The 16682-nt window shown below is 32.7% G+C and overlaps 2 protein-coding genes across 2 annotated transcripts; one reads left to right on the top strand and one right to left on the bottom strand.

Annotated features, from left to right (window-relative positions):
- Positions 1–4855: 4855 nt before the first annotated feature.
- LOC118044130 (uncharacterized) lies at positions 4856–8591 on the top strand. The gene is made up of 3 exons (XM_035052288.2): positions 4856–5263; positions 7167–7247; positions 7751–8591. Exons 1-3 carry the CDS (start codon positions 4929–4931, stop codon positions 8241–8243), a joined length of 909 nt encoding a protein of 302 aa, XP_034908179.2. The 5' UTR covers positions 4856–4928; the 3' UTR covers positions 8244–8591.
- A 1826-nt stretch (positions 8592–10417) lies between these two features.
- LOC118044131 (elongation factor Tu, mitochondrial) lies at positions 10418–15100 on the bottom strand. The gene is made up of 12 exons (XM_035052290.2): positions 14806–15100; positions 14397–14472; positions 14220–14312; positions 13925–13999; positions 13350–13454; positions 13159–13249; positions 12848–13053; positions 12344–12427; positions 12062–12127; positions 11904–11966; positions 11307–11547; positions 10418–10885 (listed from the first exon to the last, which is right to left on the bottom strand). Exons 1-12 carry the CDS (start codon positions 14976–14978, stop codon positions 10815–10817), a joined length of 1344 nt encoding a protein of 447 aa, XP_034908181.1. The 5' UTR covers positions 14979–15100; the 3' UTR covers positions 10418–10814.
- Positions 15101–16682: the final 1582 nt, after the last annotated feature.

Here is a 16682-nt window from a genome sequence, read left to right as displayed (position 1 = left end):
GTAGCTCCACATTAATTCATTTAAAGTTTCCAACTTGATGAGCCAAAACTATCAAAACAAAGGTCAATCTACCGTTATATCCTTGTATCATTATACCCTTCTAATGATATCCTATTCTATTTGTATCATTATACCCTTCTAATGAGATTAATTTCTCATTCACCTATAATTTATTTATTTAAAACAAATTTCCAACAATCCCCTACATGAATGAAAACTATCTCACTAGTTTGAAAATGACTCAAAGATTTGTTGAGAGATACTGATTTAGTGGATTACTACATCAGGATAGGTAGCTTTTGGTTTTAAACATTCCTTAGTGAAATACTATCATGTTTACTCGACTAAATAATGAACACGATGTCTTAAACTATTCAGCTTTTTATATAAACCAAGATAATAGTACTCATGTAATTCCTTACCTAGAGATTTCATTTGGTTCTCACCATTATATTTATTTTAACTTTGAACAACTTTTGGATTCATCAGTGCTTTAGAGGATTCAACTTTTATCAAAATTCTTAAAAAAAAACGACCACATTTCTCACTCATATAGGTGATATTTCATTAAGAGTATTTTTCTATTTTCTATTTGGTGTACTAAGATATGAAAATCATTAATGTTATTACGTTTATGATGTATATATTTAGACTTACCATTATACATATTAATTTATGCCCTTCTAATTTGTTGAATGACTATTCTAATGGACATAAATGGTTGGCACTAATTTTTTCCTATATGGAATATCTTCTAAGAAATTCCAAATCCATTTAGTTTCCTTTATAACTTTATCAATAGTAATAAACTCTGGTTCTATCACAGATCTAGTGATACATATTTGTTTTATGAGTTTTTATGACACACCTAATCCACCAAGTGTAAAGACATATCCACTTGTGGATTTCAAATATTTAGTGTATGATATCCTATTCTATTTGTATCATTATACCCTTCTAATATTTTTAGGCAACCAATATAGTGTAGCTCATAATCAATGATGTACCTCAAATATTTAAGTACCTTTCATATTGCTTTTTAATGATCCATAGTTGGATTACTTAAAAATCTACTCAGTTTTCTAATTAAGTAAGCAATATCAAGTCTTGTGTAGTTCATAGCATGCATCAAGCTCCTAATTATTCAAGAATATTCTATTTTGTTTATTCCCTCGCCTTTATTTTTGGTTAGATAGACACTTATATCCATTGGTGTTTTCATAATGTTATTGTCACCTTTAGAAAATTATCAATAACTTTGTTATATGCGCGCGCGCAACGTGGTGAGATGTCATGATCGAGAAGTCATAACCTAGTTGTTTGGTTCAGAGTCACTAGAAGACCCAAATAGACTGGTCTTATATGAAATTCTAGGGTAAGGAACTGATTATTATTAAAGAAGATATTAGCATCTCTAACACACCTTACCTGAAGTAAATTGTTTGATATCATAATATCATGGATTCCCATCCATTTTTCCCTCGACTAAGTAGTTGTGGGTTAGAGAATTCATGACTTCAATACTTATATGTTGCCCTTTATTCCCATAATCGATTTTGTCGATGAAAGCTAAAGTGGTTAGAGCATCAACAAATTGGTTTTATTCTTGATATGACCTTAGCTTCTCATCTTTTGTTTGTCATTTTCTTTTTATTTAGCAAATTATCAGCATTGAATATCTATAGACATGAAGTTTCTTTTATCTTTAACGCTAATGCATCTTCTAATCCAAGGATGCAAGCTTCATACTCAACTATATTATTGGTGCACTCAAACTGCAACTTGATCAATACAGGATATTGCTTTCTGTTAGGAGAAATTATCACAACTTCTGCCCCATTGTCATATATATTTACTGCTCCGTTAAAATACATTGTCCACCAATCTAGTTATTCTTATTTTTCTACTACCAGCACGTCGTCTTCATCTGGGAAATTAAAATTTAAAGTCTCATAATATTCGATTGTATTGTCTACCAAATGATCAGCGATAACACTTTCTTTTACGGCTTTTCTTATCATGTGTACTATGTCATAATCAGCCAATATTACTTGCCATCTTACTATTCTGTTTGATAAATAATGTTTTTGAAAAATATATTTGAGAGAATCCAATTTCAAACTCAGCAATATAGTGTAATACAACATGTACTGTCAAAGTCGTTTGGAGCCCATACAAGCGCATAACAAAGATTATTTACCATTATGTATCTGGATTCATAATCTGTGAACTTCTTACTTAGATAATAGATTATTTTCCACCAAATTCATCATGTTGTTTGAGTACACATCTCATTGCTTTTTTTGTTGTTGTCAAATATAGAATCAATGGTCTGCCAAGCATGAGAGGCACCAACAAAGGTGGATTTTGTAAATATTGCTTGATTTTATTGAAAGTTTCTTGGCATTTCTCGTTCCATACCTCAGGATTTTTCTTTTGAAGGAGTCGGAAGATTGGCTCTCAAGTTGCTATCATTTGAGATATGAACTGAGCAATGTAATTCAAACGATTCTAGAACCCTTTTACTTTTTTTTTTTGTTCTAGAAGCTGGCATGGTCTGAATTACTTTTACTTTACCAGGGTTGACTTTAATATCTTAGCCACTCACCACAAATCCTAGCAGCTTTCTAGATTTTATCTTAAATAAGCATTTTATAAGTTCAGCTTCAACTGATACATTCTCAATTTTTTAAATAGTATTTTTAGATTTTAACAATATATTTTTTTTTTTTTTTTTTGGATTTAGAAATTATATAGCCCATATATACTTCAAATTTTTTATGTATTCTACTGTGGAACTGAGTTATCATTGTCTTATTAATAAATGGTTTCAATGTATTCTGAATGACATCATGTTAAAGCAAAAGGTTTCTTATGGAGTAATGAAAGTTATCTTAGCAACTTTGGATTTGCTTTACAAGTTGATACATGAAATTTATAATTTGAAACTTTATTTGGATCGAGTTTAGTTTTAAATTGAAAAATAGTTGATTAAAGGAATTGACTCATCCCATCATAACTAATCATACTAAAATAGAGGTAAATATCAGAGAATATTTTTTTTTATATATAAAAATAAAACGTCTATCGCGTCAATAAAAAAATATTATGAGGTTGACTAATAACCGAATTTTTATAAGTGATCCTAAATTAACTTCACAATTTAATAATCCGAATTTTTTTCCGGGATAGACCACTTGCCGACGGTGACTGACAACTATGGTTGTGTCTCTCTCTACCACGAATTCTTGACCCAGAAAATTTTTCCATCCAATTAAGTCCCACGAAAATGTATTTTCATCTGAGGGATGTCTTTTTATTTATTTGTGGGCAGGGGTGCTGCTCAAAAAAAAAAAAAGTGAGGAGAAGTCTATGGTGCTGTGAACTCTCAAAGGATAGTTATGGTTAAGCTTTGTTCGTCGGGCTTCTCACGTGCATACCTCCTGGTCTTGCTATTGTTTTTTCCCCAAGATCAGAAAAGGGTTATTCAAGGTATGATTGTTGCGTATAGCGCCGTTGTTGCTTCGTTTTATCAGATTATTGCTGTCTGTCCTTGTTTCTTGAATTAAGAAAAAGAAATATGTTGTGCAGATTGTGATTCATGCACGATGAATTAAGTAAAACACACACTAACTCGTACACACCCACACACCACAAGGACACCAGAGAGGAGCTTTTACTAGGTGGAGGAAGAGATCAACATCTGGACCTCTCGCCTCCGCCATGGGGTTCCATAAGAATCTGCCATCTATAATCAAATTGAATCCTCAAATTATGTTGTACCAAAATTGCCTCTTTTCTTTCATTTTCATCAGATTTATTTCAGTTGTCTGCGACTCAAAAATATCCTTTTCTTTTTATTGTTAATTTTAGTGCAAATATAAATCAATATAGTGATACCTGTTAGTTTACTCAAGGTTTTTGATTATTGACATATTCATGTGTGTTTCTGGCGAGGTTATAGTTGTGTAATAGTGTAGATGTCGTAGTGTCCTCTACAACCCCCATCTAATCCTTCCCGGATTCTATAAAAACTAAAATTATTATATTTAGATTGATATATTATCTAGGAAAACATTCTAGTGGGCTATTGCTATGATAAACCAATGCTTTTGTTCTGTGTTTTTGTTCCATCTCATGATTAGTGTTCTTCAACAATAGATGATAGCTAATGTTTCGTTGATGCAGGATTTTCAGCCCTATTTACCTAGTTGGGGAGCAAGACATGAGATAACAAGATCAAGTTCTCTTATGCTGAAATTACCTCAGCATGAACAACCATGGAGACCCATGAATAGGATCTACCCGTCTAATCAGTTTGCCGAGATTGGATTCAACAGTGGAAAAAATACCTATACTCATGATGTGTCAACGGTTTGCAACATTTTGGGCTCTTTTGCTGGATGGGATAATATGTAACATCATTTTCATGTCCTTTTGTGTCTTTCTTGTCTTCCTTTCTTTGAAGAGTTTGGTATTTGGGTTATTTTTCTTTCCTGTTTTTTCCTTTGTAAAAGATTCATGTCAGACCGAGCAAAAAGGTAAATCCATGCAGCAGACCTACTAGTTTGGTATTGAGGCTTAGTTTAGTTGAGTAGTTTTAGTAATAGTACCATCAGAACTTCTATTTATTAACTTACTATTTCTACTATTTTTATTATTATTGGAATATGAAACTTAAGCAACAAAAGCAATGAAAGGTTATGTAATTCTGTAACAGTTAATGGGATAAAATGGCATGTGAGTTATATGTTGTCCTTTCTTATGGACCGTTGAGCTAACTGTGTATGATATTGTTGCACAACACTCAAGTATTCCAAGGTAGCTTTTTTTTTTTTTGTTCCAGGAGTGCTTCGCCAGACTCTGTCCTTTTTATCATTGGGATTGTTGAAAAATGTACAAGACATGAGAAAGTCTTGCAGTTTCTTATGTCCAAGTCAAATAAATTAGAAAGAGATGGATTAGATTTATCTTTTCTATCTGAGTTGACTGGGCTACAAGCAGTGATGTTTGATGCACATCAGCAGTCACATTCTCCTCTTATTTACCCAAGTGACCAATTTGATTCCCTGAAATCTCTGGTGGACTTTCTGGGAGATATGGCCCACAGTTCAAAACTTATAGTTCTTCCAAATGGTCGGGTATCACTAACTGGTAGTGGGACGGAGATGAAGGATATCCTCTCTACAATTGCTGAATTTTACTTGTCTAGAAACTCAACCACGTGGAGAAAACAATCAATGCTCGTCCCCCATGTGAGCAGGTATGGATATTTAGACCTGGTTCTGTTTACTCAGAAGCATATGGCAGCTTTTTTTCTTGTTATGCTATTGAAAAATTCACCAAGTTCAACTTGAGTCCATTCCTTGTTCTCCCTTTCATTTTAATATTTTAAGTGTACTCCTCAATTGACTGTGTAATCTATGTTCTTGACATATTGACTCGATTATAGAACTTGCTGGTTGCTTCTAGAGTCTAGGTTGGCCAAAATAAAAGACACATCTTTTGAAGTGCATATTGAGAATGAAAAACTCGTTCCTGCAAAGGCTGCCATACACAATGGTAATCTTTCTCTTATATACATAAGGATTAACATCCTTGTTAGAAACCATTAGTTTTTTACCTAGACATCTTCCCAAATCTAAAGCTCAACACATCCAAAGCCCTGCCAATTACTTTAAACAAAAAAGATAGCATTATTGATGAAATGCAATAATCCCACTAGGATTGATATTAATGTCTTCTAAACCACCTCTTTATTGATCATCCCTCTCGATTATTCTAACACCTTTGTGAGTAAAAATGGAGATAATGGATCGCTATGACAAAACCTTGTTGCAGAAAGTACGAACTCAAGATCCCATGTTCAAAGTTGTTGACAATGCAATAAACACGGCCAAACTTTAATCCACTACGTCCACTTAATACCAAATTTCTTCTCTACACAATAGTTGAGAACACTCAATCATCCATAGTATGTCTTCTCAAAGTCCAATTTAAACACAATAAGCATGTTGCCTCTCCTCCCAGCATCTTCTACCATCTTATGTGACAGCAGGGAGATATCAAGTTTATACAACCCAGACTACTAATAAGGCAGTCTGAGAACGAAAGAGATTTTCCATGCACCACTGGTTTACTAGACTACCTTGGCCAATGCATAGTACCAACACGCTTGTCACCAAACTAATAGACATGAAATCCTTTACTCTGATTTGCATATACTTAATATGTATCAATTTAACTGTAGGCTTCATAATTCTCTTCACCACTTAATTACATTGAAACTCACAAAACACGTCCATCCATTTGTCCATAATAACTTCCCAACATCCACTGATAAATGCCAGAAAAAACAATCCAAGCCTAGGGCTTAATCTTTTGCCATTTCCACATTGTTTTTCACACTTTCCTCTCATCAAACCTCTTTTCCAAGTGTATTTTTTATTGTAAGAAGATGAAATTGTAAGAGTTAGTTCTAAATTCACTCATCGAGTCTCTTGAAGATTTGCAAGTTCTAAGAAGAAACCTTATGTAGGAGCTTTTGGAAGAATTAGATAATTGCCCCTAAGGATAAAGATTTTGGCCTGGAACAAATTTAAATAGGCCGCTTAGGTTATTCTACAGAACATGTTTTACCTTTGTATCAATCAATTTATGCTTTAGATATTTCTCTACACGCCCTAAGTATTTGTCTCTTGTTCCAATTTTAATATGCTTCAAATTTTAGCCATAATATTGCTGTTTAACATTGATTTCTCTTCACACCACATGCCAAATTCTTTCATGGTTTGCTGGGTTTATCTTGTGCAACTCCTGGCCTTTTTGTTCTATTATATCCCAGATCTTCGATATTTTGTCATTCCTTCATTTTCAGGAAGTTGGATTTAGGCAATTGTAATACAAATCTTATTCTTCACCATTGTTTTCTAGTTTCCCTTCTTTATTCTAGTTAAGTTTTTAGGTAAAAAATGTCTTGTGACACTTCTGTTGTGGACCTTTTTGTTTAAAGCTGCTGAAATTGACACAGAAACTCAATTTTTGCAACAAGATTCACCGTTGCTAATTTATTTTTTCAAGCTATTTTATAGCTGTTTTATATTCACTTCTAAATATCATCAAGCTATGGCTATAATACTTCTCTCTGCAATCATTTGATTGACCAGGCTTGATACAAGTAAAGTAGATGCTAACATTACGGGGTCTTCTTCCAAGGTCAGAGATGTGACAGCTGCTGCTTTGAAGAGGTATGAATCCATACATTGCAAAAACACTTCATTTGTCATTTCCTTTTTGCCAATCTCTTATGACAAGTCAACATGAAGTTGCCCATAATGAGAGCCTTTGTTCTGATTTTTGCTATCTCAAATTATATTGCTTTCTATCAACTATTAGTCTTGCATTTGAGGGTTTGAAATATTTAGGCGTGGATTGGGAGTGCTTTTGGGAGGGTTTTAGGTGGGTGAAGTGAGGCTAGATTCTTTGGATATGCAATGTTTGCATTACACTTTTGCATTTTGATAGATTGAAAATTCAATAATGTTTCAAGATGAGCATTTATCATTAAGATGATTACAGAGTTACACAAGTCCTCCACTTTCATAACATGGACTTCCTACAAGGTTACAACAGTACTGTTATTTACTTGTGCATACGCATAACATGCATCGTCTTCTGTAAATGTGGTGTTCTAGATGCCTACTTTACTTGTTTACATTCTTATTTAATACAGTATTATTTATTTTTGCAGTCCTGTGAAAATCAAGCCATCCCGAAAAAGGAAGAATACTAGAAAGGGAGGTAGAGAGAGTGATCTCTACAAAAGGAACTACTTCAATGCATGTGAGAGCCTTCTATCTTTGATGATGGACAGGCGACATGAGAAAACAGCAGCCTTGTCTCTGAAGAAATCTGGCCCTGAACTTCCTTTGCTTCTGAACCAGCTCTCTGTTGGCATTGCTGGGACAGGCCTTGCTCTTCTTTTTTCTGTCATCTGCAAGGTAGCTTGCAGGAGAGCACCCTTCAGTGCATGTAGGCTGTTCTGCACAGGCATCGGTTTCGGGCTGGTCTGGCTCTCTTGGGCTGTGAATAAATTGAAGGACACGGTTGTTTACGTTAGCAAACATGCAAGCAAGGTGGGTCTGAAGGATAAGGAAATAATTAGGATTGTGGATAAAAGTTTTCATGACATATACTTCAGAGCTGTAACAGTGATGGCAGTAGTAGTGCTGAGGCTTGTATGAGCATCAAGTGGTGAAGTTGTGAAACATGCTGCCATGGAAATGCCTAATGGTTTGGATAATATGATGGGTAGAGAGTGTAACTGCAAATTCTGTAGCAAGTGATGATTAAAGGGGCTCAGGTTTATTGCCATTGCACGTCAGTCTGCTGTTGCGTTTCAGCTTGAGCAATAAATACAGGGATGGGTCTGCCATGAACGGAGCTCATAATATGGATCGCTCTTCTAGTAGATTTTGTGATCGATTTTGTAAATGAAGGAGAAGTGAAGTGTAAGTCTGTATCAGAAAAACCTTAAAAAGCCACTGTAGAAATTTGTTAATAGAATTAAAGAGGTCCTATTTAACGTTGTTGTGTTAGATATATTAAGTTCAGTGCAAGTGTTGGGTAAAGAGGATCCCCTGGAACGTGGACTCAAGTAGCTGATGTTAGGTTTTTTGAAATACATAAACGTAGCGAAAAATACATGAACGATAGTGGAAATAAGAATTTTAAATATTTTTAGGAGTTTAAGATTTTTATTAAACAAATTTAAAATTGTTTAGAATTTATATTAAGATTATTTGAAAATTATAATTTATTCAAAATTAAATTGTGATAAATTATAAATTGTTTAAGTGTCCGGTAATTAATGATAATTTATACAAATTATTAGTGATAAATCTTATAAATCTTTTTAAAATAGAGATTATTATATTGTGTTAGGTTTTTTTTTTTTTGTATTATAATGTTTACATGTTGTACTTTTATCATTATTTTTTAGAAAATAATAGGCATAACATTTTATTTATAAGAAAACTTAAAAATTTTATAAATGATAAAATATCAATTTGCTCTTTAAATAATATCACATATATTATTTTATGAAAAAAATTAGAAATTTATTTAATCAAATTTCTATTTGATTTTTCTAGATCTAATATTATAATTCTTGTATTATTACAATCTAGTTTTTAATTTCTAAAATTTATTTATAATTAAATGAACATTTAATTAATTATTTAATTTTAATTTTTGAACAATAGTTCTATATGTATGACCTATTATGTTTCTAATAAGTGGATCCAAGTATAAGTTATAATTCTAAATAAAATAAGATTAAATAAATTAAACAATTTAATTTATTATCAATTTAATAATTGATTTATATTTAAAGATCAAGTGCAATTTCTAGCAACATATCATGAACTTTTAAATATTATGAAAGTCATAAGTAGTTTAACTTAATATTTTAGTGATTAATTTTTCGATGTAATTATAACATTAAGTATATATGCTTTGTCAAACCATATTAATTCTTAACAATTATAATTATTGATTATTTGAATTAGATTTTGAAATTCTTTTCAAAATTCATTCAATACTAGTTAAGGATTTCACAACTAATACTATTTAAGAATAGATAAAATATTTTCTCTAATTCATATAAGATAATGAATTCTCTCTTGATTACTTAAATGTTTTTATATAGTTTTAAGCTATACTCAATATCTACAAGTTTGTTATTCTCGATTAGAATAATGTGTGGTCAATATCAAATCATAACACTCTTTATATAAAATAACTTAGTGATCTCAACTCTAAGAATCACTTATACAATCACTTACACAATTATCATGAGATTCTTTTTATAGATATAATATGACCTCTTCATATAAAAAAAATTTATAGATAAGTTCAGTGCACATGTCATCTGATAAGCACCTGCATATTAATTTCAGAAATGTTTCGTATCTTAATTTATGAGAGGAAAAAATATAATATGTACTGATATCAACAACTCTAATTAATATTCAATTTTAAATTACAAATTTTATGATTATAACTTTATAAAATATTTATCTTATAAACCTTTAGTACCGTGGATTTTATCTTTACTTTCAATTCATTAATTATACATTAAATTCATTAAATAAATATAAATGAATAAAGAAAATTTTTATTAATAATAAATATGTAAATCGGTGATGTGTGAATCATTGCATTTTTTTTAATTCGCCTGATTCAGCTGCTTGCTTTAAGATCTATAGCCGTAAATACGATTTCTGATGCTTTATCATGAACATCTGAATTTTACTGTGAGATTGTTCTTGGCCACATTCTAGTTACGGGCACAAATCTTGAGCTGAACTTTTTACACTCTCAAGTGTCAGAGTAGAAATTGGACTGGACTCGGTAATTTACACTGATTATCACTACATTCAACCACTTCCTGAAACAAACTTTTACAGTCTCAGCCAGCCCTATTCACCCAAAAAATAGAGAGTTTTTCAAAGAAAGGTCAATCATAGGGTATTAGTCTAGAATCATTACTATTTTGACAGGGATATTATTGAAAAAGAAAAAAGAAAAGAAACAAAACAAAATGGTCTAAACATGTCGATTAATTGTCCGCGACTGATGTGGAATTACAGACAACAATCCACCGACTGTATCTTTTTAGCAGCACCTAGAAAAACATTGCGCATCGATGCAAGTCCAATAACCAACCACAAGGCTCTTTTTTTATATATATATCAAATAACAATCTCGCCTTCTAACCCGCCCCCTTTAGGATCCACCGTCACCACCACCACTCACTGAAGCACTTTTGAGACAACCCCTGCTCCAACTGTTCTACCTCCTTCCCTCAAGGCAAACCTTTGTCCTGCCATATCAAGAGCATGCAATGTATTCAATGCACAGTGACAAGGCTACAGCCCCTGGTCAGCATCAACAACGGCAATAACAACATATTTGTCGTGTGCAGAATTTCACACAAGCACTTTCAAGTACACAAGTCATTTGAAAAACAGAAATAAAATCAGTGCATGGACAAACCACGACTTTCTTTCAGACTTAAGACACAACAAGTTTCTTCATTCAGCCATGCAACAGTAGGTCTGATTGTAATATGTCAATTGCCAATTTCAGATTTGATGTGCCCAAGAATTTAACACAAAAGATAATAACAATCAAATGGAAAATGCCTTTTAAAGTTGCATGGCAGGAGCAGGTTATTGCGTCCAAGGAAGATCAATAGGTAACTTGAACCAGAAAATCAGAATGAGGGTTCTAGTTGAACACACCTTTTTCAAGAGGAACTGGTAAGATTAGCTCAAAGATTGCGGTCACGTTGTCCCCGGGCATGACCATCTTAACATTTTCTGGCAACTCTACTTTTCCAGTGATATCTGCAGTTCGCAAGTAAAACTGAGGTCTGTAGTTGGAGAAAAACGCAGTATGACGCCCTCCTTCATCCTTCGTGAGGGAGTATATTTCTGCCTCAAATCTCTTGTAAGTTTTCACAGTTCCAGGCTTGGCAATAACCTACATAATGAGTGGAAACAAGATAATAAAGGCAAGCCTATATTGATTCCAAACATCAATATACATCATATTTTTAATAAGATTCTTTCATGCGATTAATTCATTGATCAATAATGACCATAATGATGCCAACTGAAGTGGATATTAAATGAGATACCAATTTTACATAGTATCTACCACAAGGATCAGATATTTTTGGTTCAAAATTACACAGATCCAAGTAATAAGAATTTATGCACTTTATAAATTTGATAAAAACGATTCTAGAATGAATTTATAAATTTGATGAAATGAAATCTAGAATAAAATAATAAAACATTGTTTCCATTCTCTCATTAACCTTGCCTGCCACTTACCTGCCCTCGTTGCACATCTTCTCGTTTCAAACCACGAAGGAGAAGACCCACATTGTCTCCAGCCTAATAAGATAAACATACTCACCAGCCATTTAATAACCGCTGTAAAGAAGAATCTGAGGCCTAAATAGTAAATAGTGCTCAGGCTGTTGACTTACCTGTCCTTGATCCAATAATTTCTTGAACATCTCAACACCAGTCACTGTAGTTCTCTTAGGACCTTCCTGCAAATAAAAGTCTCAGTATAAGGAGCACAATAATATGCAGCGCACTCACTCAAATCTCACAGCCAGACTAAACTTAAGCATGACAGCCTCCAGACTTGTTGGTTAATATTCAAGGGAGTCTTACAGTAAATCACAGCTCAATAAATTTATGGATAGAAGTAAATGAGGATGCTTGACAAGCAATAAAAAAAAGAAGGTTAGATGAACTTTTACTTTTGATAGTCCCAAAATTTCAACTTCTTCACCAACTTTGATGGTCCCTTGTTCAACACGTCCAGTCGCAACCGTTCCACGTCCCTTCGATAAATGTAAACATTCAAATTAAAGGAGCAGCATTCCAGAGAGCACATCTTTTTTCATGTACAAGCAAAAAATATTTTACAAGAATATCAATTGAAGAATGAGACAGGCATTATGCCCAGTTTACTGCAAATATGGCATGACATGATGAAGAAAGGACATTCCAAGTCAAAACATCTAAAATAAAAAAACCATGGTGAGAGTTTTGTATGAAGAAAAGAAGGGAATTTACAGCACTATCAATTGGGTTACCTATTTGCTCACCAGCCTATTTCAGATTAGGAAAGAGTTTCCCACACAAACTAAGGAAATGAAATCCCAAAACAATGAAGAAAACACTAAAAGGTGCTGCAGTCATGCAGTTAATTCTTGAGAACAAATAATCTAGACACAATATGCATTATCTGCCTATTTTACCTGAATTGAGAAAACATCTTCTATTGGCATCAAGAAAGGCTTTTCAAGTTGACGCACAGGGTCAGGAATGTATTCATCCACAGCATCCATCAACTTTAAAATGGCTTTCTTGCCTATTTCCTCATTTGTACCCTGTAAAGCAGACAATGCCGATCCTCGAACAATAGGGATTTCATCTCCAGGAAACTTGTAGAAACTAAGTAGTTCTGTGAAAAAAAATGTTAGTGAAGAACTTGTGGCAAAAAGATAAAAAGAAAATCAAACAAAAGCAAGAATAACTTTCCATAAACATCATCTACAAAGGACAATACCTCGGACTTCCATTTCTACAAGCTCTATTAACTCTGGATCTGATACAACATCAACTTTATTCAGAAAGCACACGAGTGATGGTACACCAACCTAGCCAAAGCATTCGGAAAAGTATGTTCAAGGTTGGATCATCAAAAACATGTAGAAGGGAAAACTAAATATGCTTTAGATTCCAACAGAAGATGCCCACCTGGCGAGCCAGCAAAATATGTTCCTTTGTTTGTGGCATGGGCCCATCAGCAGCAGATACAACCAGAATTCCACCATCCATTTGAGCAGCTCCAGTAATCATATTCTGCAAATAATTAGATTCATCACTAGGTAAAGCATTCATAATACAGTTTAAGAGAATTCGATGACTTAACCAGCAAATTCTAAGGAATTGCTCAAAAATCTTGGATTTTTCTGAAAAAATTCAGAGATTGTCAAATCCGAAATAACTTCTCAATCCAAATTTCATAACATGACCAACACTTTCTTCACCGGTATTTCTAATGTATAACTGCCAGCAGTTTACATAGGTCCAGAAACAATAGTCAAAACATTATTCATGGATGTAAGGTTCCTGAAATGAACAAGAAATTATCCTTGTCATGCATTCATCAGTCTTGCTACATATTTCTAGAACCTCCCGCATCTTTAATTCTTTACAAACAATAATTGTGACAATGCAAATTGAGCCTAGCATGTTATGCAGCCAAAGAATCCAAAAATTGAAATGTATCTTCATTTTTCATTCAATAATAAACTAAATTCATGACTTACTTTAACATAATCTGCATGACCAGGGCAGTCCACATGGGCATAGTGACGCTTAGCAGTTTCATACTCCACGTGGGCCTGCAACATCAGATTAAAAGATAAGAACAAAAACCACATATATATGTTAAAAGGAAAAGGCAAGATCACAAAAATAATAATCCATACTTGGCATATCCAAAATGATAAATGCAGCACTAAGTAAAGTGTTATATAAAAATGAATTTAGTATATGAAATGCATGCAGAAAATAAGGTAAGGGAAGGGAAGGGGAGGGGAGGGGACGGCAGGTCATTCCAACCGTTGCAATTGTAATTCCTCTCTTTTTCTCTTCGGGGGCCTTGTCAATTTCATCAAAAGCAATGGCCTTGGCTTTCCCTTCTTCTGCTAGCACCTAAACACAAACAAACACTTAAGGTCCTACCCAATCGAATGTTCCAAACTTTCAGAACCAAGAAAATGCATGAGCAAACCAAACCTTTGTAATAGCAGCAGTCAAGGTAGTCTTGCCATGATCAACATGTCCAATTGTTCCCACATTCACATGAGGTTTACTGTCAGCACAAAAAAACAACAAATTATACAATCAACAATCTATTCAAGTCACTCCTTTTCTTCATTCTTTCACCAGCTACCCCATTCCTTCATCATCATTTTCCCCCTCTATTTCCTCATGGGTTAGCACAAAAATTCATCAATGTTGGCTTTCTCTTTTCACCCAGATAAACTTGAAACAAGGCTAAAAAACCAAAGAAAAAGAAAACAATATCACGAATTTTGTTTTTCTCCCTCGAATCTTTTGTCTACAAAAAGAGAGAATCTTCGGAAGAAAACCGAAAAAATTTCTAGAGAATAATAAAAGGAGGGAGAAAATAACGTAAACTTACGTTCTGGTGAAGGTGGCCATGGATCTCCACCATGGAGAAGAAGAGGTCCTGTCATTTGACGAGAGAAGAGATTCGGTAAGGGAGGATGGCGATCCTCGGCAGCAGCAGTAGAATTGTGAGGAGAATGGTAAAAGTCGCTTCGAATTAGGGTTTCTAAGGGCCAAAGAAGCCATCTGGGTTCTATTCAGAAACGAAATGTCAGAGAGAGAGAGAGAGATTTGCTGTTCCAGTGGCTTGGGGTTTTAGGGGTTTTGGTTCTTCCACTTTTTCATGTGAAAACTATGAGCCCGACCCGATTCTATAATTTTTGGCCCATTTCAGGCAGCCTGAGGCCTCATGCTCTTTGTTTGGGTTTAAAGGAGGTTTGAAAGAGTAGTTGGGATTGCTTAAAAGAATTTTATAATTTATTTTAATGGTTATAATTATTTTTTCAAGTGTTTTTTATTTGAAAATATTAAAATAATATTTTTTTATTTTTAAAAAAATTATTTTTAATATTAGAGTATCAAAATGATCTAAAAATATCAAAACATATTAAAACATTTTTGAAATACAAAAACAAATAGGGCCTTAGTAGATTGATACCCACGCTATGCTAGCATGCTTTAAAAAAAAAGAAGAGAAATTTAATTATTAAGTAATAGTCTCAACTAACTAAATAATTTTTCTTTATTTGAATCATATGGTAAAAAAAAAGGAAAAAATAATAAATAAAACACACACACATATATATATTGATTAATGAGGACCAAAATTTAAAAAACAAATACATTATCAATTTGGATAGACAATAATTTTTTTATAAAAGAGTTAAGAAAAAATCATAAGAGTAAGGATTAAATCGAAAATATCATTACGTGATTAAAAAAAAACTTAAACAAGTAGAATCTTTCAATGTATTTTTTTTACATAAAAAAATGATAAATGTAAAAAAAAAAAATTATGAATGTATTAAATTAAATAAATCATGAACTATTGTGTAGAAAATGAATTAAAAAAGTAATTAAAGATAAATAAAAATATAATTAAAAAAATCAAGAGACTAATGTAAATTAAAATATTTAACATCGTAACATGAGTTATTTATCTAGTTATGTTTAATGATTTTGCTTATAAAAACTAATTTGTAATAGAGATTGACACACATAAAATTTATTGAATAAAATTAAAAAAAAAATATTATGTAAGGTTGCATGTATTAAAAATATTATAAGAAAATAATACTTAATCTATATAAATTATACAAAAACAATTACATATAAATCATACTAAACTATATAAAAATTAAACACACCCAATATAATTAAAAACAAATTGCTATTCAACAAAGGCTAAAAAAAAGGATATTAATTAAAACATAAATTTAAAAATTATTTTCAAAAACACATATGAAAATCTATTAACATAAAAGGAATAATTAAAAAAAAAACAACAATGCTAGGTATTGTTGGGTCTGGTAAGCTAAGCCCGGTGCTTAATCCAATTAAAAAAAGACCTACGCACTAGCCTGCAAGGCCAGATCCAATCACCCAAGCCTTTATTTTTTTAGTTTGATGGTCCTTCGCCCTAGTAGCCTTAAACAAAAACAAATGGCATAATGTTTGGAAATCCCAAAATACAGTCTCTCCCCCCTCCAAAAACTCATAAAATATCTAGAAAACACTATAACAATCTTTTAAAACCAATCAATGTCCTCCAAAACCACAAAAAAAAAAAAAAAAAAAGCCTCAATACCCGAAATTAATCTAAAACTAAAATTTTTCTCTACCTCAAATATGTTTTTTATGTGTTTTCAAGATACAAAAATACCTAATCTTAACCCCTCTCCATTATATGGAATATTTTGACATAAAAATCTATCGTTTTTGTCACCGAAA

Source organism: Populus alba, chromosome 2 (assembly GCF_005239225.2).
Source record: "Populus alba chromosome 2, ASM523922v2, whole genome shotgun sequence".
NCBI lineage: Eukaryota > Viridiplantae > Streptophyta > Magnoliopsida > Malpighiales > Salicaceae > Populus > Populus alba.
The sequence above is the reverse complement of the archived record's forward strand: the minus strand, read 5'-3'. Positions and strand labels throughout refer to the sequence as shown.

Bases quoted from the DNA above. Each gene is read 5' to 3' on its own strand.
- LOC118044130 (XM_035052288.2), top strand. From the start codon at position 4,929: ATGTCCAAGTCAAATAAATTAGAAAGAGATGGATTAGATTTATCTTTT. The intron at 5,264-7,166 runs GTATGGATATTT...TTGATTGACCAG, and splicing joins CTCGTCCCCCATGTGAGCAG to GCTTGATACAAGTAAAGTAG. The intron at 7,248-7,750 runs GTATGAATCCAT...TTATTTTTGCAG, and splicing joins ACAGCTGCTGCTTTGAAGAG to TCCTGTGAAAATCAAGCCAT.
- LOC118044131 (XM_035052290.2), bottom strand. From the start codon at position 14,978: ATGGCTTCTTTGGCCCTTAGAAACCCTAATTCGAAGCGACTTTTACCA. The intron at 13,250-13,349 runs GTGGGCATCTTC...TGCTTTGGCTAG, and splicing joins ATATTTTGCTGGCTCGCCAG to GTTGGTGTACCATCACTCGT. The intron at 11,548-11,903 runs GTAAGTGGCAGG...CTCATTATGTAG, and splicing joins AAGATGTGCAACGAGGGCAG to GTTATTGCCAAGCCTGGAAC.